The sequence below is a fragment of the Ascaphus truei genome, chromosome 7, assembly GCF_040206685.1.
Source record: "Ascaphus truei isolate aAscTru1 chromosome 7, aAscTru1.hap1, whole genome shotgun sequence".
Classification (NCBI taxonomy): domain Eukaryota; kingdom Metazoa; phylum Chordata; class Amphibia; order Anura; family Ascaphidae; genus Ascaphus; species Ascaphus truei.
In genome coordinates, this window is record NC_134489.1 from 19,696,888 (window position 1) to 19,722,027 (window position 25,140).

The 25,140-nt window shown below is 50.5% G+C and overlaps 1 protein-coding gene across 5 annotated transcripts in view; it reads right to left on the bottom strand.

Moving 5' to 3' along the window:
* Positions 1-25,140, bottom strand: part of ERBB4 (erb-b2 receptor tyrosine kinase 4) — a 701,260-nt gene that overhangs the window by 260,008 nt on the left and 416,112 nt on the right. For all 5 annotated transcript variants that reach the window (XM_075607205.1, XM_075607203.1, XM_075607206.1 and 2 more), the window contains one exon: positions 7,455-7,641. In XM_075607205.1, the coding sequence (XP_075463320.1) occupies positions 7,455-7,641 (187 nt within the window). The remainder of the gene's footprint in view (positions 1-7,454; positions 7,642-25,140) is intronic.

Below are 25,140 nucleotides of genomic sequence, written 5' to 3' on the forward strand. Positions count from 1 at the left end.
GGAGGGGGGAGAGGTGATTTGGAGCGGGGAGAGGTGATTTGGAGCGGGGAGAGGTGATGCCGCTGGGGAGGGGGAAGAGGTGATGCCGCTGGGGAGGGGGAAGAGGTGATGCCGCTGGGGAGGGGGAAGAGGTGATGCCGCTGGGGAGGGGGAAGAGGTGATGCCGCTGGGGAGGGGGAAGAGGTGATGCCGCTGGGGAGGGGGAAGAGGTGATGCCGCTGGGGAGGGGGAGAGGTGATGCCGCTGGGGAGGGGGAAGAGGTGATGCCGCTGGGGAGGGGGAAGAGGTGATGCCGCTGGGGAGGGGGAAGAGGTGATGCCGCTGGGGAGGGGGAAGAGGTGATGCCGCTGGGGAGGGGGAAGAGGTGATGCCGCTGGGGAGGGGGAAGAGGTGATGCCGCTGGGGAGGGGGAAGAGGTGATGCCGCTGGGGAGGGGGAAGAGGTGATGCCGCTGGGGAGGGGGAAGAGGTGATGCCGCTGGTGAGGGGGAAGAGGTGATGCCGCTGGGGAGGGGGAAGAGGTGATGCCGCTGGGGAGGGGGAAGAGGTGATGCCGCTGGGGAGGGGGAAGAGGTGATGCCGCTGGGGAGGGGGAAGAGGTGATTTGGAGAGGGGAGAGAGGTGTGTGTGTGTGTGTGTGTGTGTGTGTGTGTGTGTGTGTGTGTGTGTGTGTGTGTGTGTGTGTGTGTGTGTTATTTATTTTTTTGGACCTTTGGCCCGTCACTCCGCCTCAGGCCAATGAGAGGTGTGGGGGGCGGGCCAAGGGGGTGGTGTGAGTGTGTGAGGCCAATGAGAGGTGTGCGGGGGCGGGCGGGCCAAGGGACCAATGAGATTGCCGCTAGGGACACCGGACATCCAGCAGGCAGGCATGCATGCATGCAGGCAGGCAGGCAAACATACAGTGCTTTCACTAATATAGTATAAGATATAACAATATATCATGTAATTTAATAATATAATATATTATAAAGTATAATATTATATTATATGATATATATATTATACTAGCTGAGAGACCCGGCGTTGCCCGGGATGTAATGTTCCCGTTCCTCTCTCTCCTCCCCCCTCTCTCTGTTTGCCCCCAATTCACATCAATCCAGTCCCCCCCCTCCCTCCCTCCTTTACAGCTTCATGTAGCGTGTGTGCGTCAGTCACTGTGTGTTTGCTCGCGCGTCAGTGAGTCTGAGGCAGAAACACAAACACACACAGACTGACTGACGCACACACAGTCAGTGTGTGCCTCAGTCAGTGTGTGCGTGCGTCAGTCAGGCTTTGTGTGCGCGTCAGTCAGTGTGTGCGTGCGTGCGGCAGTCAGTCAGTGTGTGCGCGCGGGGCGTCAAAGGCAGGGGGGGCGTCAAAGGGAGGGGGGGGGCGTCAAAGGGAGGGGGGGGGCGTCAAAGGGAGGGGGGGGGCGTCAAAGGGAGGGGGGGGGGCGTCAAAGGGAGGGGGGGGCGTCAAAGGGAGGGGGGGGGCGTCAAAGGGAGGGGGGGGGCGTCAAAGGGAGGGGGGGGCGTCAAAGGGAGGGGGGGGCGTCAAAGGGAGGGGGGGGCGTCAAAGGGAGGGGGGGGGCGTCAAAGGGAGGGGGGGGCGTCAAAGGGAGGGGGGGGGCGTCAAAGGGAGGGGGGGGGCGTCAAAGGGAGGGGGGGGCGTCAAAGGGAGGGGGGGGCGTCAAAGGGAGGGGGGGGCGTCAAAGGGAGGGGGGGGCGTCAAAGGGAGGGGGGGGGCGTCAAAGGGAGGGGGGGGCGTCAAAGAGAGGGGGGGGGGCGTCAAAGGGAGAGGGGGGGGCGTCAAAGGGAGGGGGGGGGCGTCAAAGGGAGGGGGGGGGGCGTCAAAGGGAGGGGGGGGCGTCAAAGGGAGGGGGGGGGGCGTCAAAGGGAGGGGGGGGGCGTCAAAGGGAGGGGGGGCGTCAAAGGGAGGGGGGGGGGCGTCAAAGGGAGGGGGGGGGCGTCAAAGGGAGGGGGGGGGCGTCAAAGGGAGGGGGGGGCGTCAAAGGGAGGGGGGGGCGTCAAAGGGAGGGGGGGGCGCCTCAAAGGCATGGATTCCTCCCCCTGCATTTCCTGCAGTGGACAGGAGGGGGGGGGCAGTGGACAGGAGGGGGGGGGGGCAGTGGACAGGAGGGGGGGGCAGTGGACAGGAGGGGGGGGGCAGTGGACAGGAGGGGGGGGGCAGTGGACAGGAGGGGGGGGGCAGTGGACAGGAGGGGGGGGGGCAGTGGACAGGAGGGGGGGGCAGTGGACAGGAGGGGGGGGCAGTGGACAGGAGGGGGGGGCAGTGGACAGGAGGGGGGGGCAGTGGACAGGAGGGGGGGGGCAGTGGACAGGAGGGGGGGGGCAGTGGACAGGAGGGGGGGGCAGTGGACAGGAGGGGGGGGGCAGTGGACAGGAGGGGGGGGGCAGTGGACAGGAGGGGGGGGCAGTGGACAGGAGGGGGGGGGCAGTGGACAGGAGGGGGGGGCAGTGGACAGGAGGGGGGGGCAGTGGACAGGAGGGGGGGGGCAGTGGACAGGAGGGGGGGGCAGTGGACAGGAGGGGGGGGCAGTGGACAGGAGGGGGGGGCAGTGGACAGGAGGGGGGGGGCAGTGGACAGGAGGGGGGGGGCAGTGGACAGGAGGGAGGGGGCAGTGGACAGGAGGGGGGGGGCAGTGGACAGGAGGGGGGGGGCAGTGGACAGGAGGGGGGACAGGAGGGGGGACGCAGTGGACAGGAGGGGGGACGCAGTGGACAGGAGGGGGGGCAGTGGACAGGAGGGGGGGCAGTGGACAGGAGGGGGGGGCAGTGGACAGGAGGGGGGGGCAGTGGACAGGAGGGGGGGGCAGTGGACAGGAGGGGGGGCAGTGGACAGGAGGGGGGGGGCAGTGGACAGGAGGGGGGGGCAGTGGACAGGAGGGGGGACAGGAGGGGGGACGCAGTGGACAGGAGGGGGGACGCAGTGGACAGGAGGGGGGGGCAGTGGACAGGAGGGGGGGGCAGTGGATAGGAGGGGGGGGCAGTGGACAGTGACACACACACACACACACACACACACACACACACACACACACACACACACACACACACACACACACACACACACACACACACACACGTTGATGCGCCCTTTCTTTAGTTCCGTTTGGCGCCGGAGGTGGGGAGCGACACCTACCTGTACTTCCGGGCGCCGCCACCGTCTGACTCGGCGCCGCGAGGGAGGAAGGGGGTCCGCCATCTTACGCGCCGCGTGGCAGCTGCGGGAAGCGAGGTGATTTGGAGCGGGGAGGGGGGAGAGGTGATTTGGAGCGGGGAGAGGTGATTTGGAGCGGGGAGAGGTGATGCCGCTGGGGAGGGGGAAGAGGTGATGCCGCTGGGGAGGGGGAAGAGGTGATGCCGCTGGGGAGGGGGAAGAGGTGATGCCGCTGGGGAGGGGGAAGAGGTGATGCCGCTGGGGAGGGGGAAGAGGTGATGCCGCTGGGGAGGGGGAAGAGGTGATGCCGCTGGGGAGGGGGAAGAGGTGATGCCGCTGGGGAGGGGGAAGAGGTGATGCCGCTGGGGAGGGGGAAGAGGTGATGCCGCTGGGGAGGGGGAAGAGGTGATGCCGCTGGGGAGGGGGAAGAGGTGATGCCGCTGGGGAGGGAGAAGAGGTGATGCCGCTGGGGAGGGGGAAGAGGTGATGCCGCTGGGGAGGGGGAAGAGGTGATGCCGCTGGGGAGGGGGAAGAGGTGATGCCGCTGGGGAGGGGGAAAAGGTGATTTGGAGAGGGGAGAGAGGTGTGTGTGTGTGTGTGTGTGTGTGTGTGTGTGTGTGTGTGTGTGTGTGTGTGTGTGTGTGTGTGTGTGTGTGTGTGTGTGTGTGTGTGTGTGTGTGTGTTATTTATTTTTTTGGACCTTTGGCCCGTCACTCCGCCTCAGGCCAATGAGAGGTGTGGGGGGCGGGCCAAGGGGGTGGTGTGAGTGTGTGAGGCCAATGAGAGGTGTGCGGGGGCGGGCGGGCCAAGGGACCAATGAGATTGCCGCTAGGGACACCGGACATCCAGCAGGCAGGCATGCATGCATGCAGGCAGGCAGGCAAACATACAGTGCTTTCACTAATATAGTATAAGATACAGGCATACCCCGCATTAACGTACGCAATGGGACCGGAGCATGTATGTAAAGTGAAAATGTACTTAAAGTGAAGCACTACCTTTTCCCACTTATCGGTGCATGTACTGTACTGCAATCGTTATATACGTGCATAACTGATGTAAATAACGCGTTTATAACAGGCTCTATAGTCTCCCCGCTTGCGCACAGCTTCGGTACAGGTAGGGAGCCGGTATTGCTGTTCAGGACGTGATGACAGGCGCATGCGTGAGCTGCCGTTTGCCTATTGGGCGATATGTACTTACTCGCGAGTGTACTTAAAGTGAGTGTACTTAAAGCGGGGTATGCCTGTACACTTAAACAACTTTGCAAAGCATCGTAAGAGCGTTGGATAAGCCGTTTTGGCGTTGTAAAAATGAATATAGGTATGCATTGCATAGCGTTGGATAAGCCATTCGTTGTAAAGCGAAGCGGTGTAAAATGAGGACTGCCTGTATTATTATTATTACTGATGGGCAAACTTTTCGTCCACACTTTTGAACTTTGCAAAATATGCCCACCTTTTGTATACGCTGAAAATGGAACTTTTCAAAGGGAGGCAGAGAGTGGCAGAGAAAGCACTCCTCCACTCAACATGCAGAGAAATACTAATGAACGCACACCATCTCTAGGAAACACACTCATTGAAATCTGCATGTACTTTGTGCTCATTTGCATGTCATTACCCAGAATCCCTGGCTGCAGTGGGAGCATTGTATACTAATAATGGCAAAAGGCAAGGTTGCCGACCTGTCTGAGACATGTGAATGTGCTCACAAGTGGGATTTGTATTCGCTGAATATACTTTGCATATTCAAATGAGCTTTGTTTAGCATCTCTGGTGTGTTTATAGGTATCTCTCCATGTGTTGTATAGAGGAGTGTTTTTGTGAGGGATATAAATCAATGAGTACTGTCCCCACGCTATTAATATTCGGAGCAAATTGGTTTTCCAAACACGATGGCCCAAGTTCAATTCCCAGTTAGTTCCCGTGTGGGGGAGGAGGCTTGTTGTAGGGTGTTGTATCAAAGTCTCTCGGCTTCCACACTGGGACAAAAAGCCGTGCTACAATAGCACCAAATCTACCAAATAAATAAATCCCATGGAAAGCATTCATCTGGGGCAGGTTATTTTTGCCCTAGTTTTGCAGCCAGAGGATTTTGACACATTGCCCCTTAGGTGGAGTAATGCACTAACCTAAGGCCTCGGCCATGTTTACTGCTTGCTGGCGGAAGCGTGCTGAGGCGCGCTCCCGCTCAGCACTGAGCCCCTACAGCCGCAATTAGAGCGGCTTTAGTAGGGGCTCGCCTACGCTTCCGCGCGTTTGCGGAAGCGCAGGTCTTAGGGGAATTTAAAATTCCCGCGCTTGCCAGCGCGACAGGCAGGTCACGTGAGCGGTTCACCCAATGAGGGCGAACCAGCTCCGTGACGTCACTGGCCCGCCCCCGGCCAGTGATGCGCCCGCCCCCGGCCCGCCCCCTGATGGCCCGCTGACAGCGCATGCGGTAAGCAACCGCAAGGCCAGGGAAAGCACCTCAGCGCGCCTCAGCACGCCAGCAGGGAGCATGGCCGAGGCCTAAGAGTGAGAGAATCTGGTTCAAATACCAACATGAGCTCGTTGCAATCTTAGGCAAGTGAATTTATCTCCGTTGCAAAAAAATGTTTTTGGAGATGGTAATCTGTTCATTGTATTTGACAGATTGTATATACAGCTATATACCCTGTCAGTGCAAAACAAGAAAGAACACAGCATCTTGTTGTTAGAATGAATGTTGGCGCATGTTAAACACTCACTTGCTGAGTTCCTGGACTGGTCCCTCTGCCAATAAAGGGGTTAAAATTTTGCAAAGTCTCACCACAAGATATCCAGTGAAATCCTGTTGAGCCATCAGGGTGCTGGCTGTAACATCTTCCTGCAGGTCCCACTGCACATCATTAAATGAAATGCTTCAAGTATCTGTCAGTTGTCATAATATCAATCTGCACTGCTTATTTTTATAACACATATCAGTCAATTCCACCATAGAGAGCCAGATCGATACATTGGGTTTCTCTCCGCTGGTCCTTGAATTGCCCTCAAACGCTACTATTGCTATTTTAGTCTTGAGATATCTCCCAATGGCTCAATCAAATCAATATAATTTGGAGGCGCTTACACTTTCATGGCTGTCGTGACCAGGAACCAGAATATGTACAGTTTGCGCTACGGAGGAAAATTAGTTTTAGTGAGATAAAAAAAAAAAACATATTCGGAATGAATGAGACAGCCATGCTGTGTGTGAGACCGACAACTGCTGAACCTTTAAATTAAATGCCTGGTGATCGGGCGAGGCCTCTGTAACACGCTTACCTTGGCTTCCAGCGACGTGTCGTCATGGCAACCTGGTGTCAAATGATGCCGTGGGGTCATGTGACGTCACGTTATCTTGGCAACGTGAAATCACATGACCCCGTGGCGTCATTTGACCAGGGAGCCAAGCTAAGGGGGGGAGGGGAGCGGCGGGAGCAGGGGGGAACAGCATGTAGGGGGGAAAAGTTTGCACACCCCTGGGTTAGATTACCGTCCTAAGGGTTTAACTGTCCTACTAATGCGAGACTGCCTTCCAATGAGTGTTCCTGTATTTTATTGAGTGAGACTGCAATTCACTAAGCAAAACTGCCTGTCAATTAGTTAGACTGCCCTCTCAATGAATGAGACCTGCTCCTAATGAGTTAGACCATTCCATAAGAATGGCATTATAGTCTTCCACCTCTGCCCCATTCAAAGGTTCCACAAAGGCACCCAGGAGTTGGGTTACCACTAACTGATGAATTTAAAGGGTAGTATGGAACAACTAGTTTATTTTCTTTCCCTGCTTACTATACAGATAAAATGTGTATTTATTGACCTGTCATTTCCACTCTAATTTAAATCTGACAAATAACAGCTGTATATCCCCCTATACTTCTGTTCCAATATTTGCCAGAGAAATTACATTTATTGAGCAAGTGCAGATGGGTGTAGCTTATTCCAAAGGTCTCAGATTCCCCTCCCCCGGTGATTAAATGCCCAATTATTACAGCGACCCTTTGCCAATCATTTCTCTGTGTTTCACTAACCTTTACAGAGCCGTCCTACCGCCCACCGCTCTGCAGTGACAGCTGATCCTACTAAAATGGTCAATGTCCCAGACATCCATAATATCAACTTTTCATGCATTTATTGTACAGCAGAAGAATGTGATTTGACACCATCTCTGCAGCTGGGAGACTTTGATGTGTGACTCTAATAGGCACCTACAGTATGTGCTCTTCCTGCAGTTCCCTCCCCTCTGGACATGACCCAGCGCTCGTCCCTGCGCTCCTGCTATCACACTCACCGGTTAGGTTCCTGAGACCGAGCTCTCTCAGCCCGTAGTTCCCATCCTTGCGGTAGTTTAGGAAGATGGCCAGGGCGTAACGATCCTCGTACAGTTTGGTCCCACGGATGATGCGCAGGTTCTCCAGCGACAGATAGTCAAACTGATTGAGGGCCACAAGGACGTAGCCGGTCACTTCCCGGATAGACTGTGAGAGGAGAAGAGAAGGGTAAGTGAGTGTAAGCCCTGCATAAGTTCCCTGCAACACATGTTCTCTGCAATTAAAGTCATTCACTCCCTCGGAGAACAGAGCTAAAATTTGCCAACATCTCTTCTCCCCGCAGTTGCTGCCACCAATAAAACTCTTAAGGAAATGTTGACCAAGCAAAAGAAACGTGGGATATTGCTGAGGAAAGCCAATTCCTGCACCAAAGAGCTGACAATCTTACTCATTGTTTTGGCAACTCGGAGCAAAGAGAGATTGTGAATCATCCAAGGCCATAAGCAGCTTTTAAATCAAGTTCTTAATACTAATTATTTTTGGACAACTACACTTCATAAAAAAACTGATGGTTCTGTTGTGAAACTCCAGGGGGGCCCAGCAACCATGTCAAGAAACATGAGGCAGCGGGTTCCTGGCTCCCGGGGAGAAAATAGGAACTTCGTAACCATCCGATTTTAAAAATAATTATAGCACCGTACATTTCTTAGGTTCGTTTTTTCAAAGGCTTCCAACCCCTTTCCTTCCAGAGGTGCCCCTCGGGCAGTGAGAAAGTTCCGGCTGAAATTACCCATTTCCTAGTATCACATTCCTACAAGCCGCCTGATAACACAGGGGTTAGCGGCCCTGCCACATGCTGGCTTGTCAGAGATACACATCTTTGCAGTGGAGATCGTTCATGTGTCAGTAATGTCTTTATCCAAACTCTGCACATTACGCTCCTTCTTCCTAATGGGATTTATCGAGTGTCACGCTTTTTTCCTATGTCACAGACAGAGCGGGCAGCGTCTTCCACCTGCAATTACCTGTAATGGGGGGATTTAAATTCTGACCGTCACTCTTCTCCCATTACAAACAGTGCAAAGCATGGCAAATTCATGCTCCGACACCGCCAGCGTCAGCCCGAGGAACGCCAGGTGATTTTGCTCCTACATTTGGACTCTGCGACCCAGATTCGTTAGCTCGGTAAATAATTAGGGCCGTTATTTTCCCTGAGGTTAACGTATATTAACAAAGCTAATTATATGCAAAAACAGCGGCCTTTGTTTAACTCGCGTTAAGGCAGCCCTGCCTCAGGATAGGTACAAATACATAACGACACACACTAGTATCTCTAACCTAAAGGTGGTGTTACTCCCATCCAAACCCTGAGGAAAGGGAGAGGGAGAAGAGTCCTAAAAAAGAACACACCTGAGACACTCGAGATTTTGCTAATTTAAGTGTCATTTAATTTGCATACACTTTGCATATCCACATGACCATATTTTGCAGGTATCTCAGCTGTGCTACTTTTCTCTTTCTCTCTGGCCCGAAAACAACAGCGTTAGTGAGCTTTGAAGATTCCTGTTAGCATTTAATGAGGTGTTAATTTAGGTTAACACCGTGTTAAGTTAATAACGGTTTTCCGTGGCTACGTACCTATATAAGGTTATATATCATCGTGTCCGGGCTGCAAAACTGTGCCAATAAACAGCACCAGGATTATAAAAAAAAATCCTATTGTTTCCTAAAGAACAGTTTTCTTCCATAAATCCGATGCCTGTTTTTTCAGCACATCTGTAATGATCAGTCCATGATATCCTGTAAAATGCACTTCCTTTCAAACTAACAATATCAGTAAATGATGCTGACCATTGCTTATAATGTGTTTGTTGTACTATATTATGGAATACACTTTAAGTGACATTTTATGCCGGGTATGTATTTAATTCGCCGATTTTATGCATACAAATATTTTATCAGGAAAGATACACCGAGATTAATTCTCTTTATGTCCTGCTTCAAAATGCAAATGTTTAGAATGTGTCTCTTTTGTCAGATAGTAACCCAGTCACTCAGGGTGAGATAAAGAATGTCTCTAGGCTTGACCCTGCCACCAGAGGGACACAGTGACATAGACAAAAAGGAACCATGGACCATGGAGTCTGTCCATCCTACTCTTAGGTGACACTGTGACACAAAGAGACAAGATCTGTCTAATTGGGTATGTCCTTCCCACTGCAGGTGACACTGACTGAGGCAGAAGAGAGCTAATACCAATGGAGTTTGTGTCTCCCACCTCCGTGTGACACAGATAGTAAAGTCCTATAGCCTAATCATTTGTCCCTTCTACCTAAGGCTAAGGCCCCGCTCCCAGAGTCAGCGCGCCCGCACTGCAGACAGGCGGGGCGCTGACATACACAGACCGCGATATGCGGTCTGTAGGGAGCGGGAGCCGGAGCGGGAGGTGGGCGGGAGTGGGAGGTTTGAGTGGGAGGGGGGCGTGGCTTGAGCGGAGGGACCCGCTACTCTCCCCCCCTCCCACCACGGCTCGGGTAAGTAAAGCAACACACACACACACACAGACAGAGGCAGGCACACACATACACACACACACACACAAACAGAGGCAGGCACTCACGCACTCAGACACACACATACACACACACACACACACACACAGACAGAGGCAGGCACTCACGCACTCAGGCACACACATACACACAAATAGACAGGCACGCACTCAGACACACACACAAGACAGGCACACACACACACAGAGGCAGGCACTCACGCACTCAGACACACATACACACACACAGACAGGCACTCACGCTGCTTTCCCCCCACACTCCTTCCCGCTCCCGAAGCCTCTCCTCCCCCTGAAGCCTCCCCTCCCCATTGGCTCACAGCCACAAAACGTGACGCGTCAACGCTAGGGAACACCATTCTCTTGTATCCCATAGCAGCTGACGCGCCACAGCGTGTAGTAAGCTGTGCAGCCAGGGGGGGCCGGGACCGGCTCCGCAGGATTCCCCTGCTGGTGGGGAACTCGCGTGTGGCCGCCCGCGCCACCGAGCGCAGCGGGACCGAGGCCTAATTATCACACACGCGCAAAGGGTCTCCCACCGGGTGCAAATTCAGAAATTACAACTTAGAAAAGTTGAAGAAGTGACTCGGTTTCAACTCCTTGTGACCTTGGGCAAGTCAACTTATCTCCTTGTGCCTCAGACCCTACAGGGCAGGGATTTATGCTGGCAAAAGTGTACAGCGCTGTATGCACTCTCAGCGCTATAGAAGGAAGAAACTATTAGTAGGGGATTATACTGATCCTTGACCAGCATTGTTTCCAAGTTTTACATTTTGACTCTAAGTAAAACCTCCACACAGAATGTAATCAGGATGCAACGTCTCACAATGCAGAGCATCTTACATCTCAGGAGATGCAGACAGAGCCCCTCACGTGGCAGAATTGGGAGCAAACCCACGGTCTGAAATGCTTGTAGATGTCACGGGGCCTATAGGGAGCAGGATGAAATAGAGCAGCGCCGAGACTTTGTCATTATGTGAGGGAGAGCAGGAGCCGGCTGCACGGGGGGGAACAAGGGTTTGAGGTTTGTAGATTCAGTGTGAAGCTGTTTTTCCCGATCAATCGCTCACAGAAGATACAGGCTTCAGGGAGCTGGTCCTTCTGGATTGATCACATCTGTGTTGGGTTTGTATTTCATGCCGCTGAAGCTTAATGCGGCTGCACACTGCGCACAGCACGGCTGGGCCTCACTGATAGATGTAAATAAACATCATGTCTCGCAGTCAGGACGCGAATACAGCACACGCTGCCTATGGTGAGATTACCAGCCGCGCAGTGCCACCCTGGTGCTGACGGCCATAAAAAGCCCTGCACAGGGGAGCCGGCGTTATGTTAGAACAGTCCGGGCTGTGGCACAGAGTCACCTTTCCAGCATCTGCCAGTCCTGTGGTGCACTGTGCACCTATTCAATGCCAGAAGGTGAGACAGCTGCTTTAGCCGTAGCTGTGCTTACAATGCTCGCGCTTCTACCAGCAAAGGGTTAACTGTGCTGTTGGGGATAAAAGTGATATTTTTGCTCGCAACACCTATACTATTTAACCACACGGCACAGATTCACTAATATACAGTAATATACACTGGGACACGAACAGATTCACTGATACACACACACACACACACACACACTGATACACACACACACACACACACACACACACACACACACACACAATGCTACACACACACACACACACACACACACACACACACACACACACACACACACACACACACACACACACACACACACACACACACACACACACAGACACAATGCTACACACACACACACACACACACACACACACACACACACACACACACACACACACACACACACACACACACACACACACACACACGCTGATACATATACTGACACACAGAAACACTGCTACACACACAGACACACTGCTACACACACACAGACACACTGATACACAGATACACACACACACAAATACACATACAGACACACTGATACACACACACAGCACACAGACAAACGGATAGGAACACACACTGATACACATACAGTACAGAGGGTGCAGACCAACTGATACACACACAGCACACAGACAAATCGATACAAACGCAGACACACTGATACACATAAACAGCATGCAGACAAATTGATACAGATACAGACATATGGATACACACAGACACTAATGCACACACACACACACACACACACACACACACACACACACACACACACACACACACACACACACACACACACACACACACACACACAGAACAGTGATACACATACAGTGCACACATTACAACAGTGGGTCTGATACAAACACAGACACATTGATACGCATACAGTACGCACGCATTAAAGCTGCAGTTCAGGCAATATCCTGCATGTGTGTTTTTTTAATAAATCAGTTCTGTAATAAGAAAATACTTTTAGCATTTTCTGTTTGAAAAAACAACAACTTTGAAAGACCAATTTTCTTGTATTCTATTTTAACAAGCATGCTTGTTCCTATAGCAACGATTTACATTCCCCATATTTAAAGATGTCGCCAAACTTTGCCGATCAATAGACGGAGAACGAATTGACCGGCAGCTATGCAGTTCTTTAGGTAATTAGAGATTTCCCACATGAAACTATTGAAGTAAAAAAAAAAAAATAATAAAAAAAAAAAGACTGAACTGCAGCTTTAACATCATACACATGCAGACACTGATACACAAGCAAATCATAGATACACTTTTTTATACAATAATATACACACATTTGCACACACACACTCATAGATATACACAGATACACACGTACTTACATACTTTTATATACTTCTGACATTGTAAGCCTGGACTTTTTTACTTACTGTATACAGTATAGGTACTACGCCCCATGCTATGCAGTGTCACCTACCATCCCTTTTCTATAATGTAGCACTCCATATATATATATATATATATATATATACACACATCTAGCCCATACTCCCCCCTCCCTCCCCCCGATCGCAGATCAGGTCCCCTAAGGTGTTCTGGCGTCTAGCTATATGTCCATGTGTGGTGCATACCTGCTGGCAACAGGAGGGCCTGAGTCTCCCGCGATGACATGGGGGACAACAGGAACAGGTTACTGGGGTGAATGCCTTCGTTCTCGTTCAATGGTGCAGCGCCTCCATCTATTGTAAGCCCCAGGAATGCGGGGTGGAATCCTTACCACAGAGATTCTCCACAGGGATGAGAGATTCCAGTCTCACACAAGGATTATCTTTAAAACCGGCAGACTCTTTATTCTCTTGGCAGCAGCAGCAGCAGCAGCAGCAGCAGACAGGTACAGTGATGCACAGTGCACTAACTGTTCTCCCTTGTGATGATCCCTGCCGCCACTCTGGACCAAAGGGCATCCAGAGTGGGGCTAGCTCTTCCCTCACCCCCTAAGCAGGGTGAGAGGTATTTGGTCCACCTACTATATTCTATCAGCTCTACTCATGAGCTGCTCACTCCTCTCCTTCCTAACCCTAACTCCAACTATCACACACTTCTTCTTCTCACACTATATAGGAAGTGCACTGCTCTTTATGATTTCAGCAGGCACCGCCCCTGTGTCTCTTGCTTTGACACAGGGTCAGGTGACCTACCTCCACCACTCAGGGCAAGTGCTTGAAGTGGGGGAAACCCATGATAACTCCTGGCAACCTGCCCGTACCAGGGATTATACCAGGAGGATAGAACTATAGCCCCATTTCTTACCAGTGCTACATACACATATACCTTATATATGTATTTATTCGATTTTTAGGAGCCTAGCAATATGGCTGTCATTCCTACCAGTGTAAATCATGGTTTTGCTGCCTAGCAATTAGATATGAAGAGAATGATGAAATAACAGAAAAACAGGGTGCTGTATATTTTTGAAGTACTTTGCTGTCCTCTGCCTTTCTCTAAACCTCCATGGGAGGACAGCAATCAGAAATGTGTTAGGCTCACAATACCCCATTTTTGGGAAGAAAGATTATTTCAGGAGTTGATCAGTACGTTTCTCTCTCCCTTCTCCCTCCCGCCCTCCCCAGAGAGACTGGCATTAGCAGAATAACCCGGTGATTGCTCCCAATCTGAGAGGCGAGGCTATTTTTACATTTAATGGGATGTCTTTGCAGATCTGGAGAAAAGAAGAAAGTGTCACGAAAAAAAAAAAGGAAGATTTCTTTCCTCTTTCGCAAACTGCTCTGAAATGAAAAAACGCAATGGGTATACAGTATGTATCAAGGCAAAAATAGTGCAAATCTGGGGCAAAGACCTTGCACCAGAAATATCAAAGAAATAAAATCCTATTGATTTTTGAGTATTATTTGTAAAAAAAAACAAAAAAAAACGCAAGGAGAATTCAAGTGAGGGGAATGGAATCAACTTTAGCTGGTGTCTGATGTGGGTAAAACTGTTCCAGGGCCAGGGAAAACCCTGTGCCCCAGCCACTAAAACTAGAATGTAAGCTCTGCAGGTCAGTCTTTCACTGGGATGCTGCTACCACTCCAAAAAACTGAGTTGACTGCATCTGCCATGTTTTTCCTTATAAAGGGATGAAAATGGTATGCTAGCTTTGCATAGGGGCCAAAATGCCATCAAAGATATGAAATAACAAATATCGCCCGCCATAGAAGAAGCGGATGGCAATTTGCCCAGGTACGAAATAGAATCAGATATTTGGAATTGTGCTGTAAAACTCAAAACTGCTCCTTTTCAATTAAACATGATGTTTTGGTACATTACTCCTCAAAGGGAAAACACTATTTTAAAATCTCTCTATAAGAACAGAGGTCTGGCTTGTCCTGTGGAAGAGAGAAAATTATTGAAAGATTGTTCTAAAATATACATTTTTAGTCCAAATAAAAAATCATCTACGTTACAAATCCATGTATCATATTAAAATGTAATACTGAAGTACTCTGCATTATATTCAAATAATTAAGCTTTGGTTTGAACCAACAGTACATTTTAACACCCTGGCACTGCGTTTTTGAAACATCTTGAATAAAAAGATTGAAAAATAATGATAAATGGGTGTGATTGAGACTCTAGGGTGTTCGGGTTTGTCCCAGTGGGCCGGTGCTGCAGGCCGGTACAAATAGCGGCGGCCGGCGGCTCCCCAGCTCACCATGCAGCAGCAGTAGCAGCGGCGGTCACTGCAAACCTCTCCCTTCGCCTGTTGCCGTTGGAAGTTGGATCCAAATTCCGCCCACCCAGAGGAGGGAGCTATGGAGTCGCGGGGCTGACGCAGAACTGAGGAGATCTCCTCACCCCAAGGTTAGATTGTTGGGGGGTGGGGGGGGGAGTGTTGGAGTGAGCAGAAGAGAGAGAGAGAGAGAGAGAGAGAGAGAGAGAGAGAGAGAGAGAGAGAGAGAGAGAGAGAGAGAGAGAGAGAGAAAGAGAGAGAGAGAGAGTGAGTGAGAGGTGGAGAAGTGAGGCAAAAACAAAGAGGGGGGAAGAGAGAGAGGGGGTAGTGTAAGGGAGGGGGAAGAGAGAGAGGGGGTAGTATAAGGGAGGGGGAAGAGAGAGAGGGGGTAGTGTAAGGGAGGGGGAAGAGAGAGAGGGGGGTAGTGTAGTGGAGGGGGAGAGGGGAAGAGAGGGAGGAGTGTAAGGGGGGAAGAGAGAGACGGGCAAGTGTAAGGGGACATGATTATAGGGGCCCCGCGCTCTTCCTCACAACAATGAAACTGATTGCCGAGGGAGAGAGCGGAGCCTCTGTGTCTCTTCTTCGGAACAACATCTCCTCCTGCGTCTTGTAGTCATGGCGACCCAACGTCAAATGATACTGTGAGGGCACATGGCTACACATTGCCATGATAACGTGATGTCACATGGCGATGCGTCGCCATAAATATGCAACATCGCATGACGCCGCAACACCACGTTGCCGCACCGTAAGATGACCGGTATGAGACAAATCGCCCGGGCCGATATTTGTCTGCAATCCGCCCCGGTTGGGACTTCAACCATTTGACTGCCAGAGCAGCCAACAACTGACCACTTTTGCTTCATAGGAATGTATAGTGATTATCAATCTTCCAGCTGCAGAACCAAAGCCAAACTAGTTCAGATCAACAGCCAACGATTTGAACTCAAAATCCTGTGTTTTTTTTCCGTCTTTGATAAATAGCCCGCTCCAAAAGCAATGCGCAAACTAGGTCTGCATGATTTACTTTCCATATATACATTCGTTTATAAGTCACATTTCACATCGGTAGAGCCTCCCAATGCAGGAGCCCTCATCCCCTCCACCTAAAACAGACACGATTAATTGCGATGGGGCCCGAGCAGAGGCCGAGATGTGTTTTGACATTGGTCATAATGTACCAAATTTGTTTCCAACAATGTTTTCTTTCAGCTCCCAAGGAACACGCAGAGAGAAGGATAAAGCATCAGAGAACATCTCACCTGAGACACATTTTTCTCAGGATCACACGCGAGGATGTGTTCATCCCTTTACCTGCCAGTGATGCCTGCAACTCAACGCTGGCCTGGGATCCTTGGCAATGAAAGGGTTATAGGACTTGCTGATATTCTGATGGTACCAAGGTGAAAAGATGAGGGACCCTTTATTAGGGCAATAGTCATTGTGCCTTAATAAAGTAGTGGTACTGTACTGTGCTTGTTGAACCCCACTTTCAGACGGTTTCTGATATATTCATACTGTGCAACAGGGAGGGAGGGAGTACAAATTTGTGTCTGAAGCTAATGCAGTTTTACTTTATCTTTCCACCAATTAGATCTGCCAGCTCTAATGAGTAATTAACCCTCTGTGCCCAGAGAATTTAGTGTCAGATGGAAAGACTTTGAGGCCTATGTATCAAGGCAATATTGCAGCAAAACCGGAGCATTTTAGCTCTGCACCTATGTATCAAAGCATTTGTGGGAGTGGGAGGAGTTATATGGTGCACAGATTATAATGAGATAGTAGATTATCCCCAAAGGGAGAGAGATGGGGCTCAAAGGTATGGGATGCAGTAGTTAACAAGAGAAACATTCAGATTATAATGAGATGTATCACATTCTACGGCTTTCTGCGCCATTCTATTTTCCCTTTACTTGCCTACAAAAATCCTCCTCGTCTGAAGTGGGAAAGTCTAACATTCTGCATCAGATGTGAGTAACTGTCCTTAGGCTGAGTCCCCAGTCTTCGCTGTGACACGCGCGCCCGGCGGGGGGGGGGGGGGGGGCCGGCGCGTGCACAGCGCTACACCGTGATCTGCGGTCTGGGGGGAGAGGGAAGGTTTACGACAAGAGGGGGCGTGGCTGTGGGTTTGCGGGGGCGTGTCCATGACGTCCAGCGGCTGGTTCGCCCCAGTCGCAGATGTCGAGGTCAAATTCCCCTGCCTCCCTGAAAACCTGTCGCGCACCGCTGGGGAAAGGTGCGCGACAAGGTAGGGACTGGGACCGGCCGGACTGGAGGGGCGGGGCTTGATAGCACAGCACACGCCGAGCCGTGCGCTGTGGCGGTGACTGGGACCGCAGCCTTACCGGGGCCAGCTAGGAGTTTTGCGAGGCTCGATGCAGTGGGGGTTTTGGTGGGGCCTCTTACCTTCTCCGGAGAGGCATCTCCTACGACACAGCATCATAACGTCAAGGCACCATGTGATGTCACATTATCATGGCAACGCGGCGCCATGTGGCATCACATTATGACGTAGCAGCGCCATGTGGCATCACATTATGACGTAGCAGCGCCATGTGACATCCCATTATCATGGCCATGTGGCGTCATGTTGTTGTGGCAACACAGCACCATGTGATGTCGCAGCGCCAAGACAATGCGACGCTGCAGGAGGACATGCCGCTCTGGAGAAGGTAAGACACGGAGGCCAGGCGCTCTTCCCCAGCAATCAGTTTCATTCTTATGGAGAAGAGAGCGGGGCCTCTGTAACCGCGAGGCTCCGTGCAGTGGTACCAAGGGAACCGCCATTGAGACAACCTTGTCATATACCGCAGCTCTGCCCCAAAACCCAAAGCAGTGCGTCAAAGCAAACCTTTCCCTGTATTGATACAGTACAGACTCCATATGCGTTTGGCGCCATCACAAATCAGCACAGAAGAAATGTCTCTCACAGTGTCAAAGAGGAAAGCACATCATACTGTTATACGGTGAAGCCGCCTCGTTGTGCCGGGGAGGAGATCATCTGAAATCATTTGAATCGTACAAAAATCTTCTCCGGAATCAGGGAGAAGCCTCACAGCATGTTCAATAAGGACAGTGACGGAAGGGGCTAAAAAAGTAGCGATACTTCCAAAAATGTTACTTTTATTAAACACAGAGAAAAGCCATTCTGACCATATTTTAGAAACCTGTTATACAATACTTATGTTTCGAGAGCTGGAAGAGAGGCTTCCTAAAATGAATACTGTACCTGTTATTTTTTTAAAGAGAGGGTGGAACCATTCCTTTGTTTATAAATAAAGCAGTGGTACTCTGGGAGTGTAAATAACAAGTAGTGTTACTCTGGGAGTGTAAATAACAAGTAGTGTTACTCTGGGAGTGTAAACAACAAGTAGTGGAACGTAGTGACCTCTTATATCTATTTACCTTAGACTGTGAGGGGGCTATTAATGAAATAATAATGATGCTGATCAGAGCACTAACGCATGGAAACTCCTATTGCCGTTTCCATGCAATAGTGCCCTGATCGGCACTATTGCGTTGTAATGAATAAACTCCTAAGCTGAGAACGGTTATTGTGGCTGCACCAGAGAATGCCGGGGCAGCTAGGGATATGCAAAGAGACCGTACAACCTGTGAATATATCACAATATATACATACAGGACTAGCCGATATACCCGGCGTTGCCCGGCATTGAATTTTCCCGCTCCCTCCTCTCTCGGCTTACCCCCTATCTCCGCTCCCCCCTCTCTCTCTCTCTCCCCATTGCACTCTCTCTCTCCCAATTGCACTCTCTCTCCCCATTGCCCTCCCCCTCTCTCTCCCCATTGCCCTGTCTCCCCATTGCCCTTTCCCCCCCTTCCCCTTTCTCCCCCCTGTCAGCAATCTGGGCCCGCACATGAATGCGGCCCCCCGTGTTAAAAGCTCTGCCCCCCCTTTTCACACCTCCGTTTCCCCCCCCCCCCTTCACATGTCCAATTCCCCACCCCCCTTCAGAGCTAATTGGGTGGGTGAGTGACCTTGAATGGGTGGGTGTGTGAGTGACTGGCTGGGTGAGTGACTGGCTGGGTGAGTGACTGGGTGAGTGGCTGGCTGGGTGGGTGAGTGACTGGGTGGGTGAGTGACTGGGTGGGTGGGTGAGTGACTGGGTGGGTGGGTGAGTGATTGGGTGGGTGAGTGACTTGGTGGGTGGGTGAGTGACACTTGAGTGACTTTTAGTGACTGGGTGGATGGGTGGGTGGGTGAGTGATTTTTGAGTGACTGGGTGGGTGGGTGGATGGGTGGGTGAGTGATTTTTGAGTGACTGGGTGGGTGGGTGGATGGGTGGGTGAGTGATTTTTGAGTGACTGGGTGGGTGAGTGAGTTGAGTGACTGGGTGTGTTCTTCCCCCCCCCCCCCCCCTGCATCTCTCCCCCCGCTGTCACTCATACCTGAAGCGGAGGCTGCAGGTAGGAGCCGGGGAAGGGAGAGGGCTGTGAGACGCGGTGAGGCGAGCGGCCGTGGCAGGCACAGCTGAAGGGAGGGGAGAGGACGGTGGCACCCCTGGCAGTCAGCCGCAGCAGGGTGAGGCGAGCGCCGGCGGCCGTGGCATGCACAGCTGAAGGGAGGGGGGGAGGACGGCGGCGTGGGGGCGGTGAGGCTCGTGTGTAGTGGGGTGGTGGTGTGAGCGGGAGGATGGCAGCGCCAGGGGAAGGGGGAGACAGTGAGGGAGGCTGTGGAGTAGCAGTGAGTGTGGGGTCCTGGCAGGAATAGGAGTAACTGCGGTGTGGCAGTCACAAAATGGACAGTGAGGCCAAGAGGGGCACGCTGTGTGAGGGTGGTGTGACTGTCACGCCCTGCGTAGGCGTGGCCGTGACGTCAGCCCACCCCGTAGGCCAATGAGGTGAGGGTACAAACACACATCCAAACATTTTTTGCAGTCTTATATATATATATATATAGATATATATTTGAAGAAGTGTATGTGTAGTAACTGAGCAGTAAAAAAAGCTCCTGTCTGTATGAATAAAGTTCCCGACGCCCATCCTTGTATTACAAATGCCCAGCCTGCACGGATCCAGCACCCTGACCAGCTAACACCATCTGAGCACGATGGAGAAGCGGGACTAAGGGAAGAGATCTTTAAGAGTCCATGGCAGAGCATGCACGGGAAGAGCTCCTGGATCCTGAGGGATCGCAGAACTGACCGGTGGTAGTTAATAGTCAGGCCACGATCTGCATGAGTTAGCGAACGCTGACAAAAGGAAGACGTACAGGGGGATCTCGAGAGCGGATCCTCACCGGAAGCAGAGTAAAGGGTACCGAAGCATTTGCAAAGTAAAGACCACCCTCAAGAATAAAGTACATAAGAGCTCCAACGGTGTACCGGCACCATTACGCAGGCCTTTATACCTGCGCAGTGTTAAGTGGGGAGTGTTATGTTCCTATATAATGTGAATGTATTAAATGATCCTTCTGTTGAGAATCATATGGTACCTGAGTATCTACTGCTGATTCCTTTATAAATAACATTGTACAATAAGCATTACAGTAGTCTGCCTCCCTTTGTCTGACCTATGACTACGTGTGGGCTAATGTATGCAGAAGGTGGACTCAGGCCTCAGCAGTAGGTGTTAGTCTGAGGTAAATTAGAGGGGATATATATATATGTATATCTATATATACAGTATATTCACACACACAACGCAAAGAAGTATGGACAGAAATATGCTGGGTATTGCACAGAGAAAAAAGAATGAATGGGTTTAAAACCAAACAAGTCTGTGAGATCATCACACAGGTGAAGAAATTAAAATGGCAGTGGAACTGGGCCGGACAAATCACAAGAAGCAATGACCATCGTTGGACAAAGATGGTACTTGACTGGATTCCAAGAGAGATCAAAAGACCAAGACGACGACCAAAACGAAGGTGGGAGGATGACATCACAAAATGTGTTGGAGCGAAGTGTAGAAGAGAGATCAGTGGGGAGGCCTTCATCCAGCAGTGGATCGATGGGATGAAGATGATGATTATGAAATATATATAAATATACACATATGCACATATTTCATTCTACTCGGAAGTGGGATATGTGAATAAGGTTCCTAGGTGGCTTCTCCACAAATACTGGACACAATGGTGAAAGGTGAGATGCTCTATGCAGTTTCCTCCTCTCCTTTGCCCACCCCTGGGCTCCCGACACCTCTTCCTGATTGGCCACTGCTGGGTAATGCAGCGAATCAGGATGGTGAAAGCTGCCCAGCCCCCTAGCAACAGCCCTGCTCTCCCCCTGCTCGGGGAAATCCCACGTCCCCCCCAAGCTGGTCTGGTCTCTATGTCCAGAGAGGTAATACCGGACACACACGTGTAGTATTACCTATAATTTTTTACTGGACAGACTGTTCAAATACAGGACAGTACAGTTCAATACTGGACACCTGTCAGCCCTATTAATGTGAATGCCACGTAAGACACCAATAATAAGAAGCATTAAAATGGTATAGCGACGAGTCACTTCATTGTAACTGCTATACATGCAGGACTGAACCCCCTCTGCTTTACAAAGTGCTGCAAGCCCCCTCGGGAAGCTGAGGGTTTGAAAGCGTATGTATATTCTGTGACATTGGCTGACGGCACCAGCTCAGAGAAGCAGCAGGTGATTCAGCCTAAAAAGCATTGTCCAAAAATCTCAGGCTCAGATGGGATTTGAAAGCATGACATGAAGCTAATAAGCAGCATTTGTAAGATGTGAGCGCGCGGGCGAACTGAATGCTCATCAGTCCTATTTATTTAGCAGAGAGAGAGGGAGCACAGAAAAGACAAGGGAGAGGGGGGGGGGTGAAGAAAGGTAAGTTGAGCTGAGGAGAGGGGTGTGTGAGATGGGGAATAGATTGCAGGTGAAAATAGGTGAGAGAGAGATGAGAAAGAAAAGCAAGGAGGAGAGAGTAAGGCCTTGGACATAGTGACATAAGACATAAGACATAGTGACATAAGAGTGACAGAAAAGGAGGGGGTATATTGAAGACAGTGAAAGGAGAAAGAGCTGATAAGGAGAGAGGTGTGATAGAGATGGAGGGATAAGGTGGTATGAAGAGATAGGGATGGGGGAGCTAGAAAGATGAAAAGAGATATGCATGAGAAAAGGGGGAGAGAGTGACGGGGAGGAAAGAATGAAGGGGGGAGAGAGAGAAGGGGAGTGAGAGATCAGAGGGAGAGAGAGAGAAAGGAGGGGAGAGATAGAAGGGGGAGATAGAGAAGGGGGGCAGAGAGAGAGAATGGGAGGGAGAGAGAGAAGGGGAGGGAGAGAGAGAAGGGGAGGGAGAGAGAGAAGGGGAGGGAGAGAGAGAAGGGGAGAGAGGGAGAGAACATGAAAATATATAAGACAGGAAAAGAGAAAAGAGGGAAAGATAAAGTTGGCGGTGCAATTGAGTGTGAGAGAGATAGGGAAAGTGAAAGGTGTGAGAAAAAGACGGGCTGGGGAGGTGAGACAATGACAAATGGAGAGAGGGAGACGGAACTAGTGGCTGAATAGAAAAAAAAGAGGAGGGGAGTGATGGCAGAGAAAGAAGAGAGGCGATGTGGGGGGTGAGAGAGAGGAAAACGTGTTTTCTAGGTGGCCAAACAAAATAATAAAACACCCTGACAAGACAAATCCTTCTCTCTAATCAACTTATTTGCCATGTGGAGAGCGGCGTATGATGGAGTGTGCGGCTTGTAGCTGTCGCTGAGCGCGTATCTGTCTGTGTCTCTCACAGTAAATGATTCCTCTCTTGGTGGCGGAGCTGCCAGGGATGGAGAGAGCTGATAATGTCCCACAACATGGGATGGATGGCTGTATAATGCTCTGCTCCGCGCTGACAGGCCAGGTAAAGCGCGCGCAGTGTGCGCGTCCGAGCAGCGACCAGCTGGCTGCAGATACGCGCCATGCTGTGACGTTCATGTGGTGATGCAGAGTGGTACAGAGCCTCCTCACCAACTCGACCTACTGCATTTGTCAGATTCCCTAGAATCCAAGTGCAAAATGTATAATTGTTCCACTTTCTCCACGAAAGCCCTTGATGGCTGATGAATCTCCCCCATTTCCTGCTCTGACGTGATGATGGTGAATTGTAGCACTACACTTCCTTACTTTCTCAGTGACTAATAATGAGTTTGGAGGACATTGTACCCCCCACCCCCCCCCCCTTTCATTTCTTGCTCCATCAGCCTCTTATAAATTGGCTACAATGACCTATGACCTCTTGTTACCAGGGCTCTGCTCTGATAAACACAATGTGAGAAAAACTGCACAATTGTGTACCGTATAATTCTACGGAGTAACTTTTTGCTCTAGAGAGCAGCTCCTTCACTAATGGTGGGTCACCGAGTGCTGGCTGTGCCCTGCAGCGAAGACACATTATAATACATAACAATACCCGGCTACACGCAGCTCCTGTATAATTGCTGACGGCTAAGGCTTTGGAAGAGGGAGGAAGCTAAAATGTGACACCCTTAATGGGCCCGCTCCCTTATCTCAGGCTGCGCTGGAATCAGACGCAGTGCAACTGCTTTTCTCAGAGCACTGTCACCCACGGTTTGTCTCGGGCTGTCTGTAATGCCCATGCCAGCAGCACACAGGCACTGATGAAGCTCCGTGTGGGCTGCGGACATGGTGGGAGTTTGCAAACAGGCTGGGTATGTGTTCTGCATTCCAACGTGGGCCATGTCTTTCTTCCAAGGCTACAGCTGCCAGTGCTTGGAGGCACATGGGCCCAATAGGGGTGTGTGCATATTTGGGGCTGTGGGAGTCTCTCCGATTTGACACGGTACACGCTATTCCTTTCCAAATTCGGCTGCTGACATTTGTGTCCCGATTGTATTAACCCCTTCAGTCACTGGCCCGAGTCCCAGCCAAATAAAGTTTTGGCGCTGTGCCTAACCTCTGTACTTCCGAAGTCTGGCAAACTTTTTAGATACCATTCTAAAGCTATTTACATTTACAGAAAAGAGGCGTCTAAGAGGGGATATGATAACTATATACAAATACTGTATACCGTATTCCGGGACAATACAAGGAGCTTTCAAAAGAATTATTCATCCCAAGAGCAGTGCAAACGACACAGGGTCATCCCTTAAGGTTGTAGGAAAAGAGATTTCACCAGCAACAAAGGAAAGGGTTCTTTACAGTAAGGGCAGTTACAATGTGGAATTCATTACCCATGGAGACTGATGGCAGATACAATAGATTTGTTCAACAAAAGGTTGGACATCTTTTTAGAAAGGAAAGGTATACAGGGATATACCAAACAAGTAAACATGGGAAGGATGTTGATCCAGGGATTAATCCGATTGCCAATATTTGGAGTCAGGAAGGAATTTATTTTCCCCCTTATGAGATATCATTGGATGATATGTCACTGGGTTTTTCTGTTTCCCTTCCTCTGGATCAATATACTGTAAGTACGGATATAGGATAAAGTATCTGTCGTCTATATTTAGCATAGGTTGAACTTGAATGGACGCATGTCTTTTTTCAACCTCATCTACTATGTAACTATATTTATAGACCTAGATCCACTAAACTCAGTTAGGGCACTTAACATAATGTTCACCTCAGTTACCATTACGTTAATGCTAACGCAGTATTCACTTAGGTCAATAACGTGGTGCATAGCATTAATAATAACAGGCGTTAGTAATAATGACGCAATGTTTTTCTATGTATGTCTCTGTATTTTTTAATATGGCAGAATTTGTTTTGGGTGCAATGGGGTACAGCGATAGTAGCCACCTGTTAGTCATTCTTAAAGAGAGGGGGGTATGCTTATTTTGGCGAGGGTAGGGTGGACTGGTGATGGGATAGGAGCCCTTGGGAGAGTGGTAGGAGTTAACCCATTACCTGCCATTGGGGCTTATAAGGGTTTGCTGAGCAATATCATTTCCGGTATCCGAGCTCTGGCTTCGTCATGTGATCGATCTTGAAGTGATAACATGACCCGGAAGTGATACAGGTCTGGTGCTGTCAGACCCCCCGGCAATCTCAAGGTT